At 35.8% G+C, this 18,916-nt stretch overlaps 1 protein-coding gene and 2 long non-coding RNA genes across 13 annotated transcripts in view; 1 reads left to right on the top strand and 2 right to left on the bottom strand.

The window, feature by feature from the left end:
• LOC141376163 (uncharacterized) overlaps window positions 1–5,134 on the bottom strand; it is a 14,319-nt gene extending 9,185 nt beyond the window's left edge. For 2 of the 3 annotated variants that reach the window (XR_015499691.1, XR_015499692.1), the window contains exons 1-2: window positions 3,709–5,134; window positions 1,154–1,407 (exon numbers count right to left, since the gene is read on the bottom strand). This is a non-coding gene — a long non-coding RNA (uncharacterized LOC141376163). Of the gene's footprint in view, window positions 1–1,149; window positions 1,408–3,708 lie in introns of all 3 variants that reach the window. The other variant, XR_015499690.1, reaches the window with a different exon arrangement.
• Window positions 1–13,485, top strand: part of ildr2b (immunoglobulin like domain containing receptor 2b) — a 26,193-nt gene extending 12,708 nt beyond the window's left edge. The window contains exons 4-10 of one of the 8 annotated variants that reach the window (XM_087266797.1): window positions 1,197–1,253; window positions 3,920–4,066; window positions 4,150–4,323; window positions 7,544–7,657; window positions 8,305–8,503; window positions 10,043–10,703; window positions 12,960–13,485. In XM_087266797.1, coding sequence (XP_087122923.1) covers window positions 1,197–1,253; window positions 3,920–4,066; window positions 4,150–4,323; window positions 7,544–7,657; window positions 8,305–8,503; window positions 10,043–10,703; window positions 12,960–12,995 — 1,388 coding nt within the window. In that variant the 3' untranslated portion in view covers window positions 12,996–13,485. Of the gene's footprint in view, window positions 1–1,196; window positions 1,254–3,919; window positions 4,067–4,149; window positions 4,324–7,543; window positions 7,658–8,301; window positions 8,504–10,042; window positions 10,704–12,959 lie in introns of all 8 variants that reach the window. The other 7 variants (XM_087266796.1, NM_001030192.2, XM_087266799.1 and 4 more) reach the window with 7 other exon arrangements.
• On the bottom strand, window positions 7,286–18,915 carry LOC141376162 (uncharacterized). 2 transcript variants are annotated; one of them, XR_015499689.1, is made up of 5 exons: window positions 18,469–18,915; window positions 10,713–10,770; window positions 10,069–10,539; window positions 8,363–8,483; window positions 7,286–7,692 (listed from the first exon to the last, which is right to left on the bottom strand). It is a non-coding gene; the product is annotated as an uncharacterized LOC141376162 (long non-coding RNA). The 2 variants fall into 2 exon arrangements; XR_015499688.1 differs by having other exon boundaries at window positions 7,472–7,692; window positions 9,956–10,539; window positions 18,469–18,884.
• Window position 18,916: the final 1 nt, after the last annotated feature.

The following is an 18,916-nucleotide window of genomic DNA, read 5'->3' as shown; positions in this document are numbered from 1 at the left end:
ATCACAATACTGTGATACAGTGAAACCGTGAAACAGTTTTTTAGAAACTTTACTAATAAAATTACCAGAGTAATAAAATTAGTTTTTGGGTGACCTATCCCTTTAAGTCTCATAACAACGCGGGGCTTGTCTTCTGCATGTCTTGCACTTCACGTCCTCAACTCCCTTAGTGAGGTGCCCCTTTACTCTCAGGTTACATCTGGTTAATGACTAATGGAGGAGTAAAGAAGGTGGAGGTGGATATTATTTTTCTATTTCCTGTCACTCAGGGATAAATCTGCTATGACAGTGGGCAGATTTGTAAATGATTGACCTGCGGCTTTATAAAAACTTGTAAAGTTGCAATAAAATGCCAGTAAGGCAGGAATTAAGGTTCTGTTCATTGGTCGATGGTTGTGAGTTTAAATGAATTAAAAAATTCAAGAAATCAGGCATGTGTCGATAGTAACGTCACATTGTTCAAAAAAGATCAATACCATGCATATAAAAAACAGGGTGAATTTACTTTTCATGCTAACTGTCTCCTGTAGCCTTTACATCATGAATTATATAATTTGCACATTCATTTTCAAGTCTTGTGCAAAATACAAATGCAAGTTTATATGGTGAGAACACTCTGCATTGTTGGTGGTGTGCCCAGTATTGTGAAAATATATTGTCTGTACCTCTAAGGCCAACCATTCATTTCCCACCCAGGGAAGATCTTTGTTGAAAGGTAATTGGACAGTTGTCTGGGACACCTTTTAATTTCAAACAATGCCAACACTGTCTCCATGGTGATGACGTACCCTGGCCCCCCTTTGAGGGAGTTTAATGAGGCCATGTGATTAATTAATCTCTGATGTTCCTCCACTGTCTCCCCCTGCTGAAGCCCCTCTACTTTATCTCTTTCCCACTCTCTCTGTTCATGAACCTGATCTGTGCTGCTTAGGCCAGATATAAATACTGAACGAATGCATGCATATAATACAACCAGTTGTTGTTAGTCGTATACAGAAATACCTTTTTAACAAAAAGACCAATGTTTAAAATTATAAATCAACTTAAAGCAGCTTTTACTTTTGATTCATTCACAGCCACTAACAGAGTAACTTTTCCTTAATAACACACAAGAGCTTTTACCCACGACCTTAAACTTTGGACTTTCACCTGCCTCTCGCTGCTGCTGTTCATGTCTGATCTTCTCCCTTCTCCAGGTAGGACAGGTGTGCTGGATGACATCCTGCCTGAGTTTGATTTGGAGATTATGCCAGGTACGCCTGCCATACCTCTTTCTCTCTCTCTCTCTTTCTCTCTTCCCCCTTACTTTTCACTGGGTGCTCTCACACAGGTCCTTTTCATTTGACCTGCTTTATCTCCTCTACTGTAATCAGCAAACTCCTTAATGCTGTATCTGTTCTGTTCCCTCTGGAAAAGAAAAGATAAATACAAATTTCAGGACTTATCATTAGCTGTTTCTATCCACCTACTTTTATGCACATTTTGGAACATCGCATATAAAACCCTGGACAGAAACACCAAGATGCACAAATTTTTTGAAAATGCGCAACAAAACTAAGTTGGATAAATTTTTATCTGATAAGAAAAGATGCACATAAACTACAGTTTAATGTGCTTACAAATTCTAGTATGCACATTAAAAATGTCATGTGACTGTTATAAGAGATCATGTGATGATAAAAATAGCCTTAATGGGCAAACTCTAGTGGTTCAGTGTTATGATTGTTATTATTACCTCCAGAACTATTTTGAGCATCTGTGCTCCTAAAGAGCATCTCACAGCTCTAAAAATCACCATGAGTTCATTGCAATTTGTCCTCTTGAGGTAATTTATTATATAAGAAAAAGACTCACGCAGCTGCTCGTACCTCAGCCAATTCCATTTTTATTTTTGATATTTGCCACCAGTTTATTGAGGAAGTTACAAGTTATTTTGACCCATTGGATGGGAAGGCAGAATTGCTCTCAAATCTTTTATGCAATATTCCAGTTTTGCGCAAGAATTTCCAAATCTTTGGATGGAAAATTAGCTAGTGATCAGAGTTGTGTAATTTTACTGCAGATTATATGTACTGCGTGATAATTACTGTAGAGAATTTCACTTGTATAGCATGCTAGTCAATATTGCATGCAGTTTTTTAAAATCTAAGCTACTTGCCTTAAGCACAGCTTTATAAATTATAATTGGAGCTATAGAGTTGATGCATTGCATCATGCCACTCACACACAGATGCTCATTACTTAGGTTTCTATGCCACCAAACATGATTAAAGAAGAGGTTTTTTGTCTGTATTTGACTTCTATTCAATGAAGTTTTGAAGTGAGTTTTTTAGTAAATCAACGTCTGGCAAAAAACCCAAGTTTAATTTGAGCTGATCCTTTTACAGTTTCTTACAGACGCTAGGACACATTTCCCAATAGGCCACTTTTGCACAACCCTTTACACAGTGAGAACAACTATATAACAGGACATTTTGCACGTGCTTACATACTGTTAAACTTATATTCAAAACAATAACAAAATGTAAAACTGAATAAGACAGCAAAATTCAACAGCAATGTTTAATTGAAATATTTTAAATCTAAAAATGCAGTTTAACCTGCCAGATTAGCATTACTATTTTATCTGTATCAGTGGATGATGTGTATACAAATTCTTGTATTTTGGAATGACTTAATTAAAATTAAAATAAATAAACAACATAAAATATTGACCTGCATCATGTCAGATTCATTTCAGTAACATGCATTGCGGTAATAATCAATATATATATTGCAATTATAAACAGAGATGTGTCCTTGTTTTACACAAGAAAACACTGTGTATTGCTACATGTTGCTAGTGTTTTTTAGGTCATTGTTTTGTGGGTGACAAAAGTGTGTTTGTCAGCTGTCAACCTTTGCTAGTGTTTTGGAAGAATGAGTTAATTTGAGACCTGAATAAAGTGTTTTGGTAGTTGTATTGCATTTTAAATGTGAAATAAACTGCTTTGTCAAGCTGAAAGTCGGTTAGGAGAATTGTGTGAAGAGTTTTGCATAAGTGACCTAAGTATTGAGAATTGTGTCCTAGCGTCTATAAAACAATGTAATAAACCATCCAAAAGAACTAAGGGCTGTGTCCAATTCTAACGGGGTGCCCAAACCTGTGCCCAGATGCCTGCTATACTGCAGAGTTTAATGTTTTAATCACACTTGAACCAGCAAATCAAGGTCTTAATTCTCACTCAAGAACTTCAAGGTAGCTAAAATCTGCTATAATCCCTACCAATGGTTTACTCTTCTATGTTGAGAGCTTTGAAGGGATGATGGGTCCAGGGTAAAACGGAAGTAAGAAAACTTACACTTGAGCATCACAAATTAAACATGCCAAAAGAATGATGACCGCAATTTGTTTTGGAATGGCCTTTCTATATGGCGTCCATGATTGTTCTCACTCTGAAATACACTTTAGAGGCAGATTTATTTTTTGGAATGGAGCAAATAAAACTGTTGGAGGAGTTACTATTTGAGTCAGTCTGATGGATATTTTAGTAGTTTGTAATAATACTCCACCCTGGTATTTCACTCCAACTTAATAATGTTACTTTGCACTATACTTCCAAAAGGCAATCTGAACATGTCATGTTAATAACACAGAGATAAAATTCTCTTCTTGAGAATGAGGAGTATCAGTGTTGACTATGTGGTTTGTATACTGCTGGAATTTACCACCACACCCAGAGGAAATTCATCATTAGGCCTGTAGAGAGTCCAGATAAGAGGATCCGCATCATTCATTCACACTCTCCCCTGTGATTGGTCAGCATCAGACACTTCACATCCTGTGGGCAAACATGATTTAAGCACAGCATTTCCTTTAGGATCTGCGTTTGTGCAGGAAATCTTGTTTCCTGATGAGTCTTTCTTGTCTTCCTTTCAGAGTGGGCATTTGTGGGAGTTGTGGTTGTTGGTAGCATCCTCTTCCTGTTGTTGGTTGGGATCTGCTGGTGCCAGTGTTGCCCTCACTCCTGTTGTTGTTATGTGCGCTGCTGCTGCTGTCCGGATACATGCTGCTGTCCAAAACATTGTGAGTACACAAGCACACACATACATACATACACATATTCACAACCTGAAGAAAAAAAAAGTATATATTTTTTGTATTCTCAGTATATGAAGCAGGGAAGATGGCAAAGAGTGGCCAACCTCCTCAGATCACCATGTATCAACCTTACTACGTTCCCGGCGTTCCTGTAGTTCCTGTGGTTCCTCCAGCCGCATCATCTATCATTGAACCCAAGCTGCCTACAGTGCCTCCCTCAGTTGAAAACAATATAGCTGGAAGTAAGTGGCAAATACAGATCTTTAATGTCTTTGCTTTTTTTGAACGGATTTATAATGTCTGTCTGAAACTTTAAAGGTCTGTTCACACCATGCACAACTATAACTATAACGATGAAGATATAGTTTTAATAATACTTCTAATAATCTAATAAACAGCACAGTTCAGACCACAGCTATAACAATAAAGCAAACAAGATTATTGGGATCACTTTCAGAACGATTTGTTCACAGCTAATTAATGCCAAAACACTGACTGCTGTGGAGAATCCATTGAAATATAAAGGGCTTAAACAACTTAAAGCTATAGATGACATTGTGAAGAAGCTCTACCTGATGTTAAGTCTTTTCGAAGATTATTTAAAAAGAATGACTATCTTAAAATCAATTAGTCATACTGGGGATATAATGATAAAAAAATACATGGAAGTTATGCGAGCCAGGCTGGCAAATTGAAGTAGAAAAATAAAAGTAGCTCTGTTATCCAGTGCTAGTTTCAGTGTCTTTGTGTTGCCTCTGTTGTGGGAAAATAATTTGTGTAGTTTTCATCCCACTGCAGTGCACTGACTGCGATTGCTAAATTCACTGTTTGATTAGATTACACAAATTACACAAGCTAGATTTAATGGTTAGATGTGCTAGTAGCACACTAAGGCCCCGTTTACACTAGTGCGTTTTAGTTTGAAAACGCATAAGTTTTGCTACGGTTACGCCATCCGTCCACACTACGCCGGAGTTCTCGAGCGCCGAAAACGGAGCTTTTTGAAAACGCTGGAAAGGCCGTTTTCATTCTAAAACGCTGCTGCTCCGTCTCAGTGTGGATGGGGAAAGACGGAGACATCTGAAAACGGAGGAGGGGCTGCAAACGTTCGCCTCTCTGATTGGGGCTTTTTCTCAATATTAAGTAGCCTACACACAGTTCAGTCTCGCATCCTCTTCTTGTAAGTTAAGACTTCGCAAGTTTGATCAAGGCTGCAGTCTCCCCCTTCTCAGTTTGATATGAAAAACATACCGAGGACACGGGTAAATCTTCAAAGGGAACAGTGTACTTTATAACTTCATTCACATCACCTTGGCTACGTTGTTTCACTTTCTCAACAATAAAATGTAAACATGATTTAAGGAACTGCCTATTTTCTTTTTAATATTAGCAACTTAACAGACAGCAGAAATGTTGAGGCGCCGTGCTGCATATATGAGCGTCATCTTCACTGTGTGGATATTTATAACAAAACGGAGCCGATAACAACTGCCTCCTTTCAATTTCAGTGAAAATACGAAACGCACCCTCTCTTTTGCTGAATATCAGTTTTAATAATCGATAATTATAAAAGTATAACATACAATAAGTTTATACATTGTAGGAAATAAAGGCAAGCGATCAGTCAATGTACCTGGATTAATCATTAACTTATCTTTGCGCTTAACCAAAACATGTTACCCGTGAACAAGTAACTTAATAGATTCCAATGACCAAAGTCAGGGAATTGGCCTATGTCGTTAGATAAAGACAACAACATGAATGAAATATCACGTTTAGCAAATATAGTGAGATTAGATCCAGCGGGCGATGCTTGATGAGCAGTCCGACAAGCAGAGCTCTCATCTGGGTAGAAATGCTGGAGCGCTTGCAAGAAAGTGTGTGTGTGGTCACGTGATGTGCGTTTTCAGCGTTTTGGTGTGGACGGAGAGCTGTTCAGAAACGCTGGGTAAAACTCGAGTGTAGACGCGGATCGTTTTCATTCTACAACGCCGTTTTAAAACTAAAACGCACTAGTGTAAACGGGGCCTAAAGGCCTCTGCTGGTTCCGAGGGGCAATAAATAAAATAAACATCGCTATCGTTCATTATAGTGTTATATTTATAGTTATTATGCTTGATGTGAATGGGCCTGAAGTCTGGATCATCTAACTCAAATCAAACCCAACTAACATCATCTTCATCTCATTGTGTTAATAGAAAAACAGGCTATCTAGTGGACTTAAATAGAAGGAAGTTTGGTTAGATGAGACGAGACCGCCTGACGTATTGGAGTATGTTTTTGAACATGTGCTTGTCACAGTTTACAAAGAATACAAAATAGAGTGCTATTCAGAGCTGCTAGTCTAACAAGCTTGCTGGCATTATAAAGGTGGCAGTTGTTTTGTCTGTAAGATGAATGCTTTCATACTATAAGTGTGTATCAACAATTATAGCATTCTTCACTCAGCAAAGTGGAACTAAAGGGGAATCGGTTCAATGAATGTCTACAGCTACGTTTCGATTGATTGGGTCCCTACGCAGTGCTCACTGCTTCTTCTTATTCCGTTTTCTATATCTGTATCCATTACATTTCACTTCACTTGACAAACGGCATTCATTTGGGACACCCTGCAGCATCATTATACAGAAATTAAACAAAAATATATTATATAATGTATATATAACAGCCTATTAATGCTGTTTTTTTATGTTATGAATTTCAATCATAAAATTAAATAAATTATTGCTTGCCTTGAGGGGTTTTGGTGCCAGTAGTAGACTAGAGAGAACAGAAGAAATTGTGCGGGGAAGACAGGACCTCAGAACTGCAATTTGTAAATGATTTTGAGAGAAGATCTAGATGTTTCCTTTGCAGTTTCTTTGATTTCATTAGTGAAGATAATCAGTTGTTCGTGTTTTGTTTTTGTAATCAGTCTCAGAATAATTCATATCAATATTTTTATTTATACAGTATTTCGGTAAAAAGCATTGAACTATTGAGTTATTGGCCAAATTTTGTATATTGGTGAATTCTTATAGAAAAAAAAAACATTTTAAAAGCTGTAACATAACATGCTTTTAACAGTTTAACAAGCTAAAACAATTTGCAGTGATTTGTTGGTGTATTTTATATATATATATATATATATATATATATATATATATATATATATATATATATATATTTTTTTTTTTTTTTTTTTTTTTTTTTTTTTTTTTTTTACTAAAATACTGATAATCCTCATTTTTTAATGTTGCACTACTCAGTGGTTCCTCAAACAGATAGTAAGACAGAAAGTCAGAGAGTTTTGTTCTAACAACTGGCTAATATTAAACATTTCCCTCAATTCACATTGTTTGTGCATGTCTCTCCATAAAAATGTACTGAGTAGTGTGTGAGTGTTTTCACCTTCAATGATGCACCAGATGTGTGGTTAACATAGACACAGTAGCAACACACAGGTCCTGTGTGTGTCCACAGTGCGCAGTGGCTATCGACTCCAAGCCAGTCAGGGTCAGGACGCTATGAAGGTTGTGTACTACCTAGAGAGGGACCTGGCACAATTCCACCCTACCAAGGGGGCCAGTCATCCATGTAAGCCTGTACTGAAATCAGCATGTTTCTGTACACTGTGTTTGAATAAGGAAGGCAGAGCTTGATGTTAGTAATAACAACAATGGTCAGCTGAGACATCAAATGACATCAATAATTCATATCGTCTTCATAATCACTTATTTAATTATCGGTTGCATGTGTAATTTATACACCACATTCATATTAAAGGTTTAGTTCATCCAAAATTAATATCTGTCATCATTTACGTCACATCATTCTAAACCTGACTTACTTTCTATCTTCTGTGCGAGTTTGTTCATATAAGAGATTTAAATAATTCATCCAAAAAAAAAACAACAATGTTTACTAAATGGTCAAAAATCTATATTCTGCACAGAAGAAATTCATAAAGGTTTAGAACAGCATGATTTTGAGTAAAGATTGCAGATATTTTATTTTTTGATGAACTGTTCCTTTAAACTACAAACGTGATTCCTGCATGATTTCTTATTATTAAAAATTCATAATATTCTAACCATGTTCATAATTTCTGCCATATATAGATATTCTGCTGCAAACTATAGACTGTAGCAGCAGATTTGTGTTATTTTTGACTTGGTTGTGTAAGTGCCGTGAAAGGAAGGCAGAACATCATTTCCATGATGATGTCATTATTGTCTCAGCAGCCGACAACCTATCAGAACTGAGCTCTCTGCATGATGGTGATGTAGACTTCAGACAAACCTATCGGCAGGTCCAGAGGAAAGCTCTGCCACCCATCATTGACCACCTAGATGAGCCGCGACTCCGAACAGCATCGATTGGCCATGGGCTTCGACCCTCACATTATCAGAGCGATCACTCTCTGGATGAGCATGACAACAGGTACAATTTGAGTTTATGTTTGTTACTACAACAATAATTTAGCACAAAGGTTTTCAAACTGGCATCACAAAAGGGTTGTTGGGGTAAAAAAAAATTATTCATTTAATCATTAATTTTCAGGAGTTTCCACAGTGGAATGAACCACCAACTTATCCAGCGGATGCCCTTCCAGCTGCAACCCATCACGGGGAAACACCCATACATTTACATTCACACACATACACTATGGACAATTTAGCTAACCCAATTCACCTATAGTGCATGCCTTTGGACTTCCAGTGGGCAAAACTGGAGCACCAGAAGGAAACCCACGTGAACACGGGGAGAACATGCAAACTCCACACAGAAATGGCAACTGACCATGCCGAGGCTTGAACCAGTGACCTTTTTGCTAAAAGGCGAGATCGCTATCAATGCGCCACCACATAGCTTTATTTTAATTATACTACAAATAATAAGACATTTTTTATTATATTTTGTTTTCATTTCGATATATTATATAATTTTTTTATATTCTAATATAAATTTAACAAAATTCCTTTATGATAATAAGAAAATAAAAAAAAAAACTTTTGTGTTTTATTTTGTTGTGAAAATTATCAATTTGGAATAGTTACGATGGCTCTGGGATAGTACCGGATTCTTGAGGATCTTAACGATACATATAAGATATTTGAAGTAAAAAATAAGTTCTTTATATGAAACATTTTGATAATTTAGGCCTGTTTTCACATACAGGGCTTAAAAATATGCTTTAGAAAAAAACTTTAATGGTATCCAAATTGAGATAATACAAAGGCATTGATATATTTTACATTCAGACAGTCCAATTTACGCACCAACCAAATTTGTGTTAAATAGACTGAGTCTAATGGATGTCTAAAGATAAACTTCTTGGCTAAAACAAGGATAAATTTGGGCAGTCAGTGAAAACCAAATAGATGCTTATTAAAAGCCCAAATCTAGACTCAAATTCACAGATTAGACAGACTTCACATGTGTAGTCATTCATTCTAGTCTAGTTTTGGGCTATTCTTAGTTGTCTATTAGATTTTCACTGACAACCCAAATTTAGTCTTGTTTTTAGCCAAGACATCTATGTTTAGACATCTACAGAATTAGATGTCTATTAGATTTATTTTAAACACAGTAAATGCTTGTTGGGTTTCCTCCGGGTGCTCCGGTTTCCCCCACAGTCCAAACACATGCGCTATAGGTGAACTCGGTAAACTAAATTGGCCAAAGTGTATGAGTGTGTGTGTGAGAATGTGAGAGTGTATGGGAGTTTCCCAGTACTGGGTTGCGGCTGAAGTGCATCAACTGCGTAAAACATATGCTGGAGTAGTTGGCGGTTCATTCCACTGTGGTGTCCCCTGATAAATAAGGGACTAAGCTGAAGGAAAATTAATGAATGAAATGTTTGTTGGGTCATTTAGTTGCATAAAGTATTACCTTTTGATCTGAAACAACTTTTTTGTGACTCTTGAGTTTTATTACTCAATGAATGTGCTGCTAATAATGCCATGAATGTTTGTGCAGATGGAACTGTCGATCTGAGCACCTGCCTCGCAAAGCCTTTGACAGCAGGGGACGCACTGTGTCCCTGGATGAGCTGGAGGAGTTCGCCATGTCTTACGGCCCACACGGTCGTCGAAGAGGAGACATCCGTGGACCCCAGCGTGACTTTGAAATGGCTCCAAGGACAAGGGACCATCCCACATCATACCGTAATGGGCCTCGCTACCTTCGTGAGGATGATGATAGTGACTGGCATCGTCGAGGTTCGCCACCTTCCCCACCAAAAAGACGCGATACCGCCGACAGCGAGCGCTACGTTTCCCGCCAGAGGTCATACGATGATACATACCTAAACAGTCTACTGGAGCGCAAGGCAAGGGGCCACGGAGAGCGGGGTGGACGTGTTGACGATGACAGCGATACACCCTCGAAAGGGAGTTCCAAGAAGAGCAGCGACTGTTATCAGAGCAGGTCACCAAGCAATCGTCCTGAAGAGGAGGATCCTTTACCTCCATACTCTGAAAGAGAGGGGGAGAGATTTAGAACTGAAGAGCCCACAGGGAGGGAACGGTACAGGACTGCTGATCCTGCCATGAGGCCTTTTTCATACACACGTCCCCCTCACGGACTGTCCCAGACGCTACAAGAGCGCAGGGAGGACAGGGACAAACCCAGGAAACTGGTGAGTTACCTGTAGTCGTCTGTCTGGGTTTCTGTTGCCTGAAGAGTGGACCAAACTTCCTCCAAGACTAAAAAAAACAAAAAACAAAAAAAACAAGAAGAAACTATTTAGATTCCAATATTATGACATGTGTAGTCTCTATTTTTGTATGCAAGTCGTGTCTTGTTGACAATATCTCCGCTTATCAAACATGTTTACATACAGTAGTCTGAAAAATGATTGGAGCCCTACGGTGAGTTTCTGAAATCATGTTTTTCCTTGACTTTTGGGTTCTTTCAATCATATTCCCTAAAATATAATTGGCATAAATAGCAAATTAAGATAAATAAGATCTTCAAAAATAAAAGTTATTCCTACTGATTCAAATTATTTTGTAGCTGCCTGTAAAACAGAGGATCTGTTTCTCTTTAATACTTAGAATTTTGAGCTACTGTAATATCTGAAAAATAATTGTTAATACTTTTAAAGTCAAAAGAAACAGTAAAGACATTTTTAATTTTAAAATAAACAATGATTAATAATAAAATATACTCAGACCGAAAATAAATATATTAGATTGTAATCTTTCACAATATTACTATTTTATTGTATTTTTTGGATACTTTTTAGGCTGGAACCAGTCAGCTACATCTGCAACATTGTGTGCGCTTTCGGTTTCATTTTCACTGCTAAGAGCGGTTCACTTCCCGCCCGGCTCCAAACGATCACTCTGTGCCACAAACTAAATATTATTTTGGTAACAGCTGATGGTCAGCTCACATCACGTGTGATTTTGCGGTCGCAACCATACATCATTGCATGAAGACAGAAATGACATTTTTGAGGTGAATTATATCTTATAAATACAGCATGTGACTCTTTCAACACCATCTGGAGGTGTTCGCGTTGCTGAACAACGTATGCAAAACAATGTAAAGACTTTAAATATGATTGACAGAATCGTAGAAATGCTGGATTAAGATCATCTAGGGGGTCGAATCGAGATCTTTGTACGATTAATTGTGCAGCTCTACGTGAAACCATAAAACCGTGATTTTTATTACGTCATTTTTATCCAAGGTTATTATACCGTCAGAGTCTTATACCGGCCCAAGCCTAAATATGATTAAGGTGTTTACATGAGTTGCTTTTTGAATATTCCTTTCATGATCCAGTTTTACATGTTATAGCACATAACTCGATTAACGTCATTGCGTCAGCATGCTATCCACATTTCCTCTGGAGTTTCATGTAATTTCGGATGTTTCATTTTAAATTTGTCGACTTCAACTGCAGTTTGACACTTTCACTTTCATTCAGGAACATTTTAAACATGCCCCCGTACCAAACGAGATATTGGATAAGAGTATGAACTGATGGAAGAGTGTTGTTTTAATGTAATTTGATACCACATGCCGTATGGGGGAAAAACAACCTCAACATTTCATGATGCAGGTGTCTGTGGTCCTTCACTGACTCATAAGATGCATAGAATAGTGTCAAATAGCCATGTGTGTGTATAGACTATCCTGTCACAAAATGCGGCGAAAATCCTACATGATGGTAATAGTTTGATTGTGGTGTTTACATGTCTGTACTGCACTTCAATAATGTGACTAAAATCCACGTCTTAATCTGATTTCCGTTTAGTTCGATTATGACTTCAGTCAGATTAAATTAATCAAAAATCGCTGTTTACGACTCTTAATCAGAGTATTGTCTTAATCGTATTAAAATTGGATTATTGGTGTCGATGTAAATGCAGTCATTGATAACTTACTGACCACAGATTGGTGTATATAATAAGCAAAATACAGAAAGAAATTTTTATAATTGTGACTACAGCATATTTTAAAATTATTGGTTATTTTACAGTATTTCTCACAATGTGATTTATTTCTTATTTTCTCACAATTGCCTTCTTTTTGTATTTCTGAAAGCACATTTTCATAGATTAGCCTAGATGTTTTTGTACTTTTTATTTGTTTTCCAAAGAAAAACCTGAATATGAAATATTTTTAATTGTACAGTGCTTTTTTTACATCCAGAAATGTAAATCCTATTCTTTACAAGAATGTATGTAAAAGTCCACTTTGAATGATCAAAAAGGTTGTCTTCCCCGTCATGTTTAATATCTTTGTTCTTTGTGTCTTAAAAAGCTTCACTAACTCTAATGGACTTGCAGTACTGCATTACACTGGCAAACTAACACCACATCTGCACATGCTGCATCATGCTAATGGTGTCTAATGTGTGGCTCTTGCTGTTTTTTAACAGACCACTCATCTAAGCAGAGACTCTCTAATTGTGTGACGTCATCAGACTGAGCTGACATCATACTAATAACACCACCATCAAGCCGAAGAGAAATACCCAGACACTAATCATCAGTCAGTCAGCAAGACACATTTTATGCAGGATCACACAGACATGAAGAGCTTGGGAACTTTTGCTGGTCAAGGGCAAGACGTAGCGTTTGTGTGTGCGTTTTATTTTTTATATTGTTCAATTATATCAGAAGATCTAATCAATCTTCATCAGTCCTTAGATTGCAGCTGCACTTAATTATGTCAAAAGGACACGTTCAAATGATTATCAAGTGCTCTAAACATTCCTTGATGTTTTGTTTATCCTCAGTACTGTATTGAGACACTGTCTCGGATTTCATTATTGCCATTGCCTTTGCATGCACTGTACTGTACATTTGTGTCAGTGTTATTAAGTTGGCTCTCAAGGGAAGCATAAATGTTGATAATGTGCCATTTATTTGTACTGCGCAGTTTTAAAATGATTTTGATATGAACACTTGGTGTGTTTTTTCTGCCTTATAAAAACTTTGCATTCAGGATTAAAAACATATCAGTGCACCACCTACAAAACACTTCTTGGGGTACACTTGTTTGTTAATGCAAATAACTAATCAGCCAATCACACCAATGCATTTAAGCATCTGCTGAATTTAAAAAACATCCATCAGACAGGATGAAAGGTCATTTGAGGGGATAGTTCATCCAAAAATGATAGTTTACTTTTCCTCAAGTGTTTACAAAGCTTTATGAGTTTCTTTCCTCATTCCTCATTTGAGCAAAATAGATATTCTGAATAGTGATGGAAACCTGTAACTTAGTCTTCACGATATTAGAAAAAACTGACATTGCGATTTTTTTTTCTCTGCGATATACAATTAAAGTCAGAATTATTAGCCCCTCTGTTTATTTTTTCTCCAATTTCTGTTTAATGGAGAGCAGATTTTTTTTCAACACATTTCTAAACAATATTTTTAATAACTCATTTCTAATAACTGATTTATTTTATCTTTGCCATGATGACAGTAAATAATATTTTACTAGATATTTTTCAAGACACTTCTATACAGCTTAAAGTGACATTTAAAAGCTTAATCAGGTTAACTAGGCAGGTTAGGGTAATTAGGTATGGAGCTAATACTATGCCAAAACAATCGGCAATTGAATTGGGTTTATTTTTAATTATTGACAATTGTAAATTAATAAATCTGAATTTCTATATGCTGTTAAAAGTAGTTTTGAAATTTAATTTCTTCATTTGAATTTGAATCTCATAATTTGAACATTGAACATATGAAATTTAAGAATTAAGAATATTTTAAGGCGGATTTTTTCATAGACCTATTTTCAAACTTTTTTTGATTTTTTTGTGCTCTGAACTCATAGACTGCAGATATCCAGTTTGTAAAAATACAGTTTCAAGTTTTCAAGATGAAGAAATTTAGAACATAAAATTCAGTATTCTAACATTCAAACCAGAAATTCAGACCGTAAAATTCAGATTCAGCAGAAAGTAGGTCAGGGGTCATCAACAGGGAAGACATTCAAATTCAAAACAATTTTTAACAGCATATAAAAATACTGATTTATTAAATTACAATGGTCAATAATTCCAATTAATACAGTAAATTCAGATTGTGTTGGCATATTATTAGCTCCATAATTAGGCAAATTATTGTATAACGATGGTTTGTTCTGTAGACTATCAAAAAAATATAACTTAAAGGGGCTAATAATATTGACCTTAAAATGTTTTTTAAAAAAAATCAAAACTGCTTTATTCTAGCTGAAATAAAACACATAAGACTTTCTGCAGAAAAAAATATTATCAGACATACTGTGAAGATTTCCTTGCTCTGTTAAACATCATTTGGGAAATATTTTTAAAAAATTTAAAATAAATGTAAAGGAGGGTTCATAATTCTGACTTCAACTGTACAGTATATTGCAAAATGAATAGAATTTCACAATATGACTAATAACGCTATTTGGAAAGAATTCGTTATGTTATATAGATTAAGATGATTTCGTACCGGCATAAAATATAAAAAAAAAAAAATAGCCGAAATTAATAAAAACAAAGATAAAATTAAATAAAACATGCTTTAAAGTTTTCTGGAGAGTCCAACAGCATTGAGGCAAAGAAACTAAAAGATTAAATGTAAAATAACACTAAAACCGTTCATAAAACTATTCAACAACCATTCTTGTCTCAGGACAAATTTGAAAATCTTTTGTGATCCGCTCCAAATGTTGACTACTCTAGTCGTTGTTGTAGAAATGATTAAATGCAATTATTCTTTGTTAAAGCTACTCATTTTATATTGCCCAAATGGTTGATATTCACTTGAAATCTTGCATAGTTGCATGCAGGCCGAAAAAAATCTGTGTTTTTTGGTTATTACAATCCCAACTTAACATTGCAGATCCAGCGATGTGACTCTTGTAGATTCGGACATTGCGATATCGACGCTGAAACAATATATTGTGCAGCCGTACCTGTAACTACTCCCATCTAGTAGAAAAAAACAATTATTATGGAAGTCACTGAATACAGGTTTCCAGCTTTCTTTAAAATATCTGCTTTTTTATTCAACAAAAGGATGAAAAACAGGCAGGTTTGTGACTTAAGCACAACCATCTGTGGGGTTTACAGAGAATATGTGGTCAGAAATAGAGACAATATCAAGTGAGAGCAGATCTATGAGTGAAAATGCCTTGTTGATGCCAGAGGTCAGAAGAGAATATAACTTAGATTTGTTACAACGATGTTGAGCTCAGAACACATCCGTACGGCAGAGAATCACAGTGGTGCCACTCGTGTCTACTAAAAAAAACCCAGCAAACTGGGGCTATAATTCACATGGCTCATGAACCATTACAAATTGGAAAAAGGTTGCTTGGTGTGATGTGTTGGCTAAAAAGCATCCTATATAAATGGTTAATACTGCAGCTGGTGGTATAATAGTGTGGAACATACATTATGAATATTTAATAACTTCACAGCTTTGAGAAATGTTGTCCATCCCTTTATGAACACTGTTTATGATCTTAATATGGATATTTTCTGCAAGATAATGTGCCTTGTCACAAAACTCAGACAATCTCAAACAAGAATCTTGAAGCTGGCAATGGGTTTTATTATACTCAAATGACTGTCAACAGATCTCAATCCAATAGAGCGCCTTTGGGGTGTGCTGGAATGTGAGATTCTTATCATGGATGTGCGGCTGATAAAACTGCAGAAACTGTGTGAAGATGTCATATCAATATGGACCAAAATCTCTGACGAATGTTTCCAGCAAATTGCTGAATCTTTGCCAAAAGCAAGCAGTTCTGAAAGCAACTAAAGGTCAAGTGGGTACAAGAAAGGAAACACTTCTTTGCTCTTGCTTCATCAACACACAAAAGTAAACAAGAAAATATGGAAATAATAATAATTCAGCAGTACAGATTTAAGACCAGTAGGAAACTGGGCCGGATGCTGCAAGGGAAATGATGCTTCTTTCCAGAAAGAGATTACAATACCAGGAAACAATCTGATACGAGGCCTTACAGGTGTTTGATAAAAACGTTGTTAAAATACTTTGTGTCTGTCGTTCTTTCAAACTCTCTCACATTGTGCTGTACTTAATCCTATACATTATTAAACCATAATTATAAACCATTTCTTGCCAATGTGATGTTTAGACAAGCCTGAAGCCAGCCTGGTGAATGGGGTGGTTCTTTTTTTCTCCAAAATTTGACCTTTTTGCAGCTACCCTATTTGCCTCAATTTCTATTTTAATGATGAGATTTAAATACTATACTTTAGTGACATTTTAAGCACCTTTTTTCTTTTTTTGCTGAATTGGCTTGTCAAATGGTCATCATAATCACACTTTTTTTGAAGTACCAAATATAGGGTTGGGTGATAAATTGAAAAGTAATAGAAATCAACATTCAGAACTTGTAATCGATCAAATTACTTTCCCTACAGTGTGTGGAGTCATGTGACCCTGCTCTGCTTTTACTCGTGTCAAGCTTCTGTGGCCACCTAGGTGATTGGTTGGCTTGATAGCGGTGTCTAAAAATGTAATTTTCCATTACATTAAAAATATGATTTACATGAAAATGTTTGTTTACAGAAGATGAGAGATATACACTGTTTAAAATATAATTTACAGGATATGCTAGAGATGTTTTATTTAGAAAATAAACTGTTTATTTGAATATGAAAAACATTTAAATCAACATTTAAAGTTATTTTTTAAATACTTTTTATAAGAAAAATGTGACTGTTGGTTTATGGCAATGTGTGTGTTTTAATTTCAGTTGTTCAGTGTTGATGTTCAATAAATAATCATAGATAGTGTGTGTTTCCTTTAATTATTTTAAAACCAAGTAATGCACCCTTCATTCAAAAATCTCTCAGGGTAATATGTGAGCAAGTATGTATAAAACTTGTCTGTGAAATATGAGGGCAAAAATCAATAAATAAAATAATCATTTGTTAAAATCGCAAGAGTTAAAATGCTCAATTAATTGAGATTTAGGCCAAATTGCACAGCCTTAACCAAATATTTCCTAAATAATTAGAACAGAGAAAGAAACTGATATTTAAATACTAATTAATGACATCATATATCATTACAAAAAAATAGGAATCTGTTAAAATTTTTAAATAAAAACTGTAGCCTATTGTCATGTATTAGGCAAATAATAAACTGGCCAGCACAAAAGACTAAGAGTAAAAGATTTAGAATAAAAGTTACTTGTAAAGTGTTTTCTCGGTTTAAAAACAATACAGTGGCAAAAGAAGACTTTTGTCAGAATGTATGTTTTCTTGCACAGCTGGATGTTGGACTCATGAAAAATATTTGTTAGCATTGGTTAAAACTAATTAGCTGAAGTCACACCAAAGTGAGAGTCAACAGAGGATTCCACTTAATCTTAAAGCCTTTTTCAAAGGTTTATTTTCATTATGATGGCATAGCAGTCAAAACAGGACAAATGAGCTTATTATGAGAAAAATTCTGGACCCTTATTTCTAAAAGGAATTTTGGTTATACTATAAATCTTTAAAGTTGGTTAAATCAAAATTAGGAAGAACATTGTTTAGTTTATTGAAAAAGTGAATTAATAGAAGACCCGGTATTGTACATGTTTTTTTGTTTGTGTGTCTAATTTATGTTTAAATATGCATTATGATATTGATTTGATTACTCTTTTTGCTCTGTTCAGTAAATGTAAATGAAAGTCTTTAATTGAATTTTGCCTTATTGTATTTGTGTTATAATGCAATAAAAAAAAATAATAATCTTGACCTTTGTCAGCGAGGGGTGGGTCTTCCAAACCACCCCAACCTCCCTGGCTAAAGGCCTGGACTCTTCACAATAACAGTAACCAAAACAGTTTCAACTAAGTGTGCTATTTAAAGCTAAATGTGTAATTTAAATGAACCTTTTTTTTAAGATTCAGAAGTTGGAATTTAGGCTTACCTGTTTAATTGGCAGTTTTGATAAACAGCATTGTAATCATGTTCCACAGTAGCCCCGTTTTTCGCTTCAGCACAGACAACGATCGCGGCCACGGGGCAGAAAATGTCTAAGCTGATTTGCTGCTTCCATGCCTGGTGAAAATAGTTTGTTGGCTGGTTTACCGGTGTTTTTGGATACTCAGCTGGACATTATTATGGGAGAATGCCTTAAGATAAAAGACTAACTGGTGCCCTCTTGTGGCTACATGGTACAAATAATGAAGTACTGACGACAACAAAGTAACAATCCCTTCATTTTGAGCGAAAATAAATTCCTAAATGAATAATCTAAAACAGTAGTACATTTTGAAGAATAATCAAAACTGAATGACTTAACAGAGTAGCAAGACTACGCTTTAGTTTTTGCCATTGTTGTGCACCTGTTGGTGGGTGTGGCCAATGTCGTCATG

This window comes from Danio rerio, chromosome 9 (genome assembly GCF_052040795.2).
Source record: "Danio rerio strain M-AB ecotype USA chromosome 9, GRCz13ab, whole genome shotgun sequence".
Lineage (NCBI taxonomy): Eukaryota > Metazoa > Chordata > Actinopteri > Cypriniformes > Danionidae > Danio > Danio rerio.
Note: the sequence above shows the minus strand (reverse complement) of the source record. Positions and strands in the feature narration are given on the sequence as shown.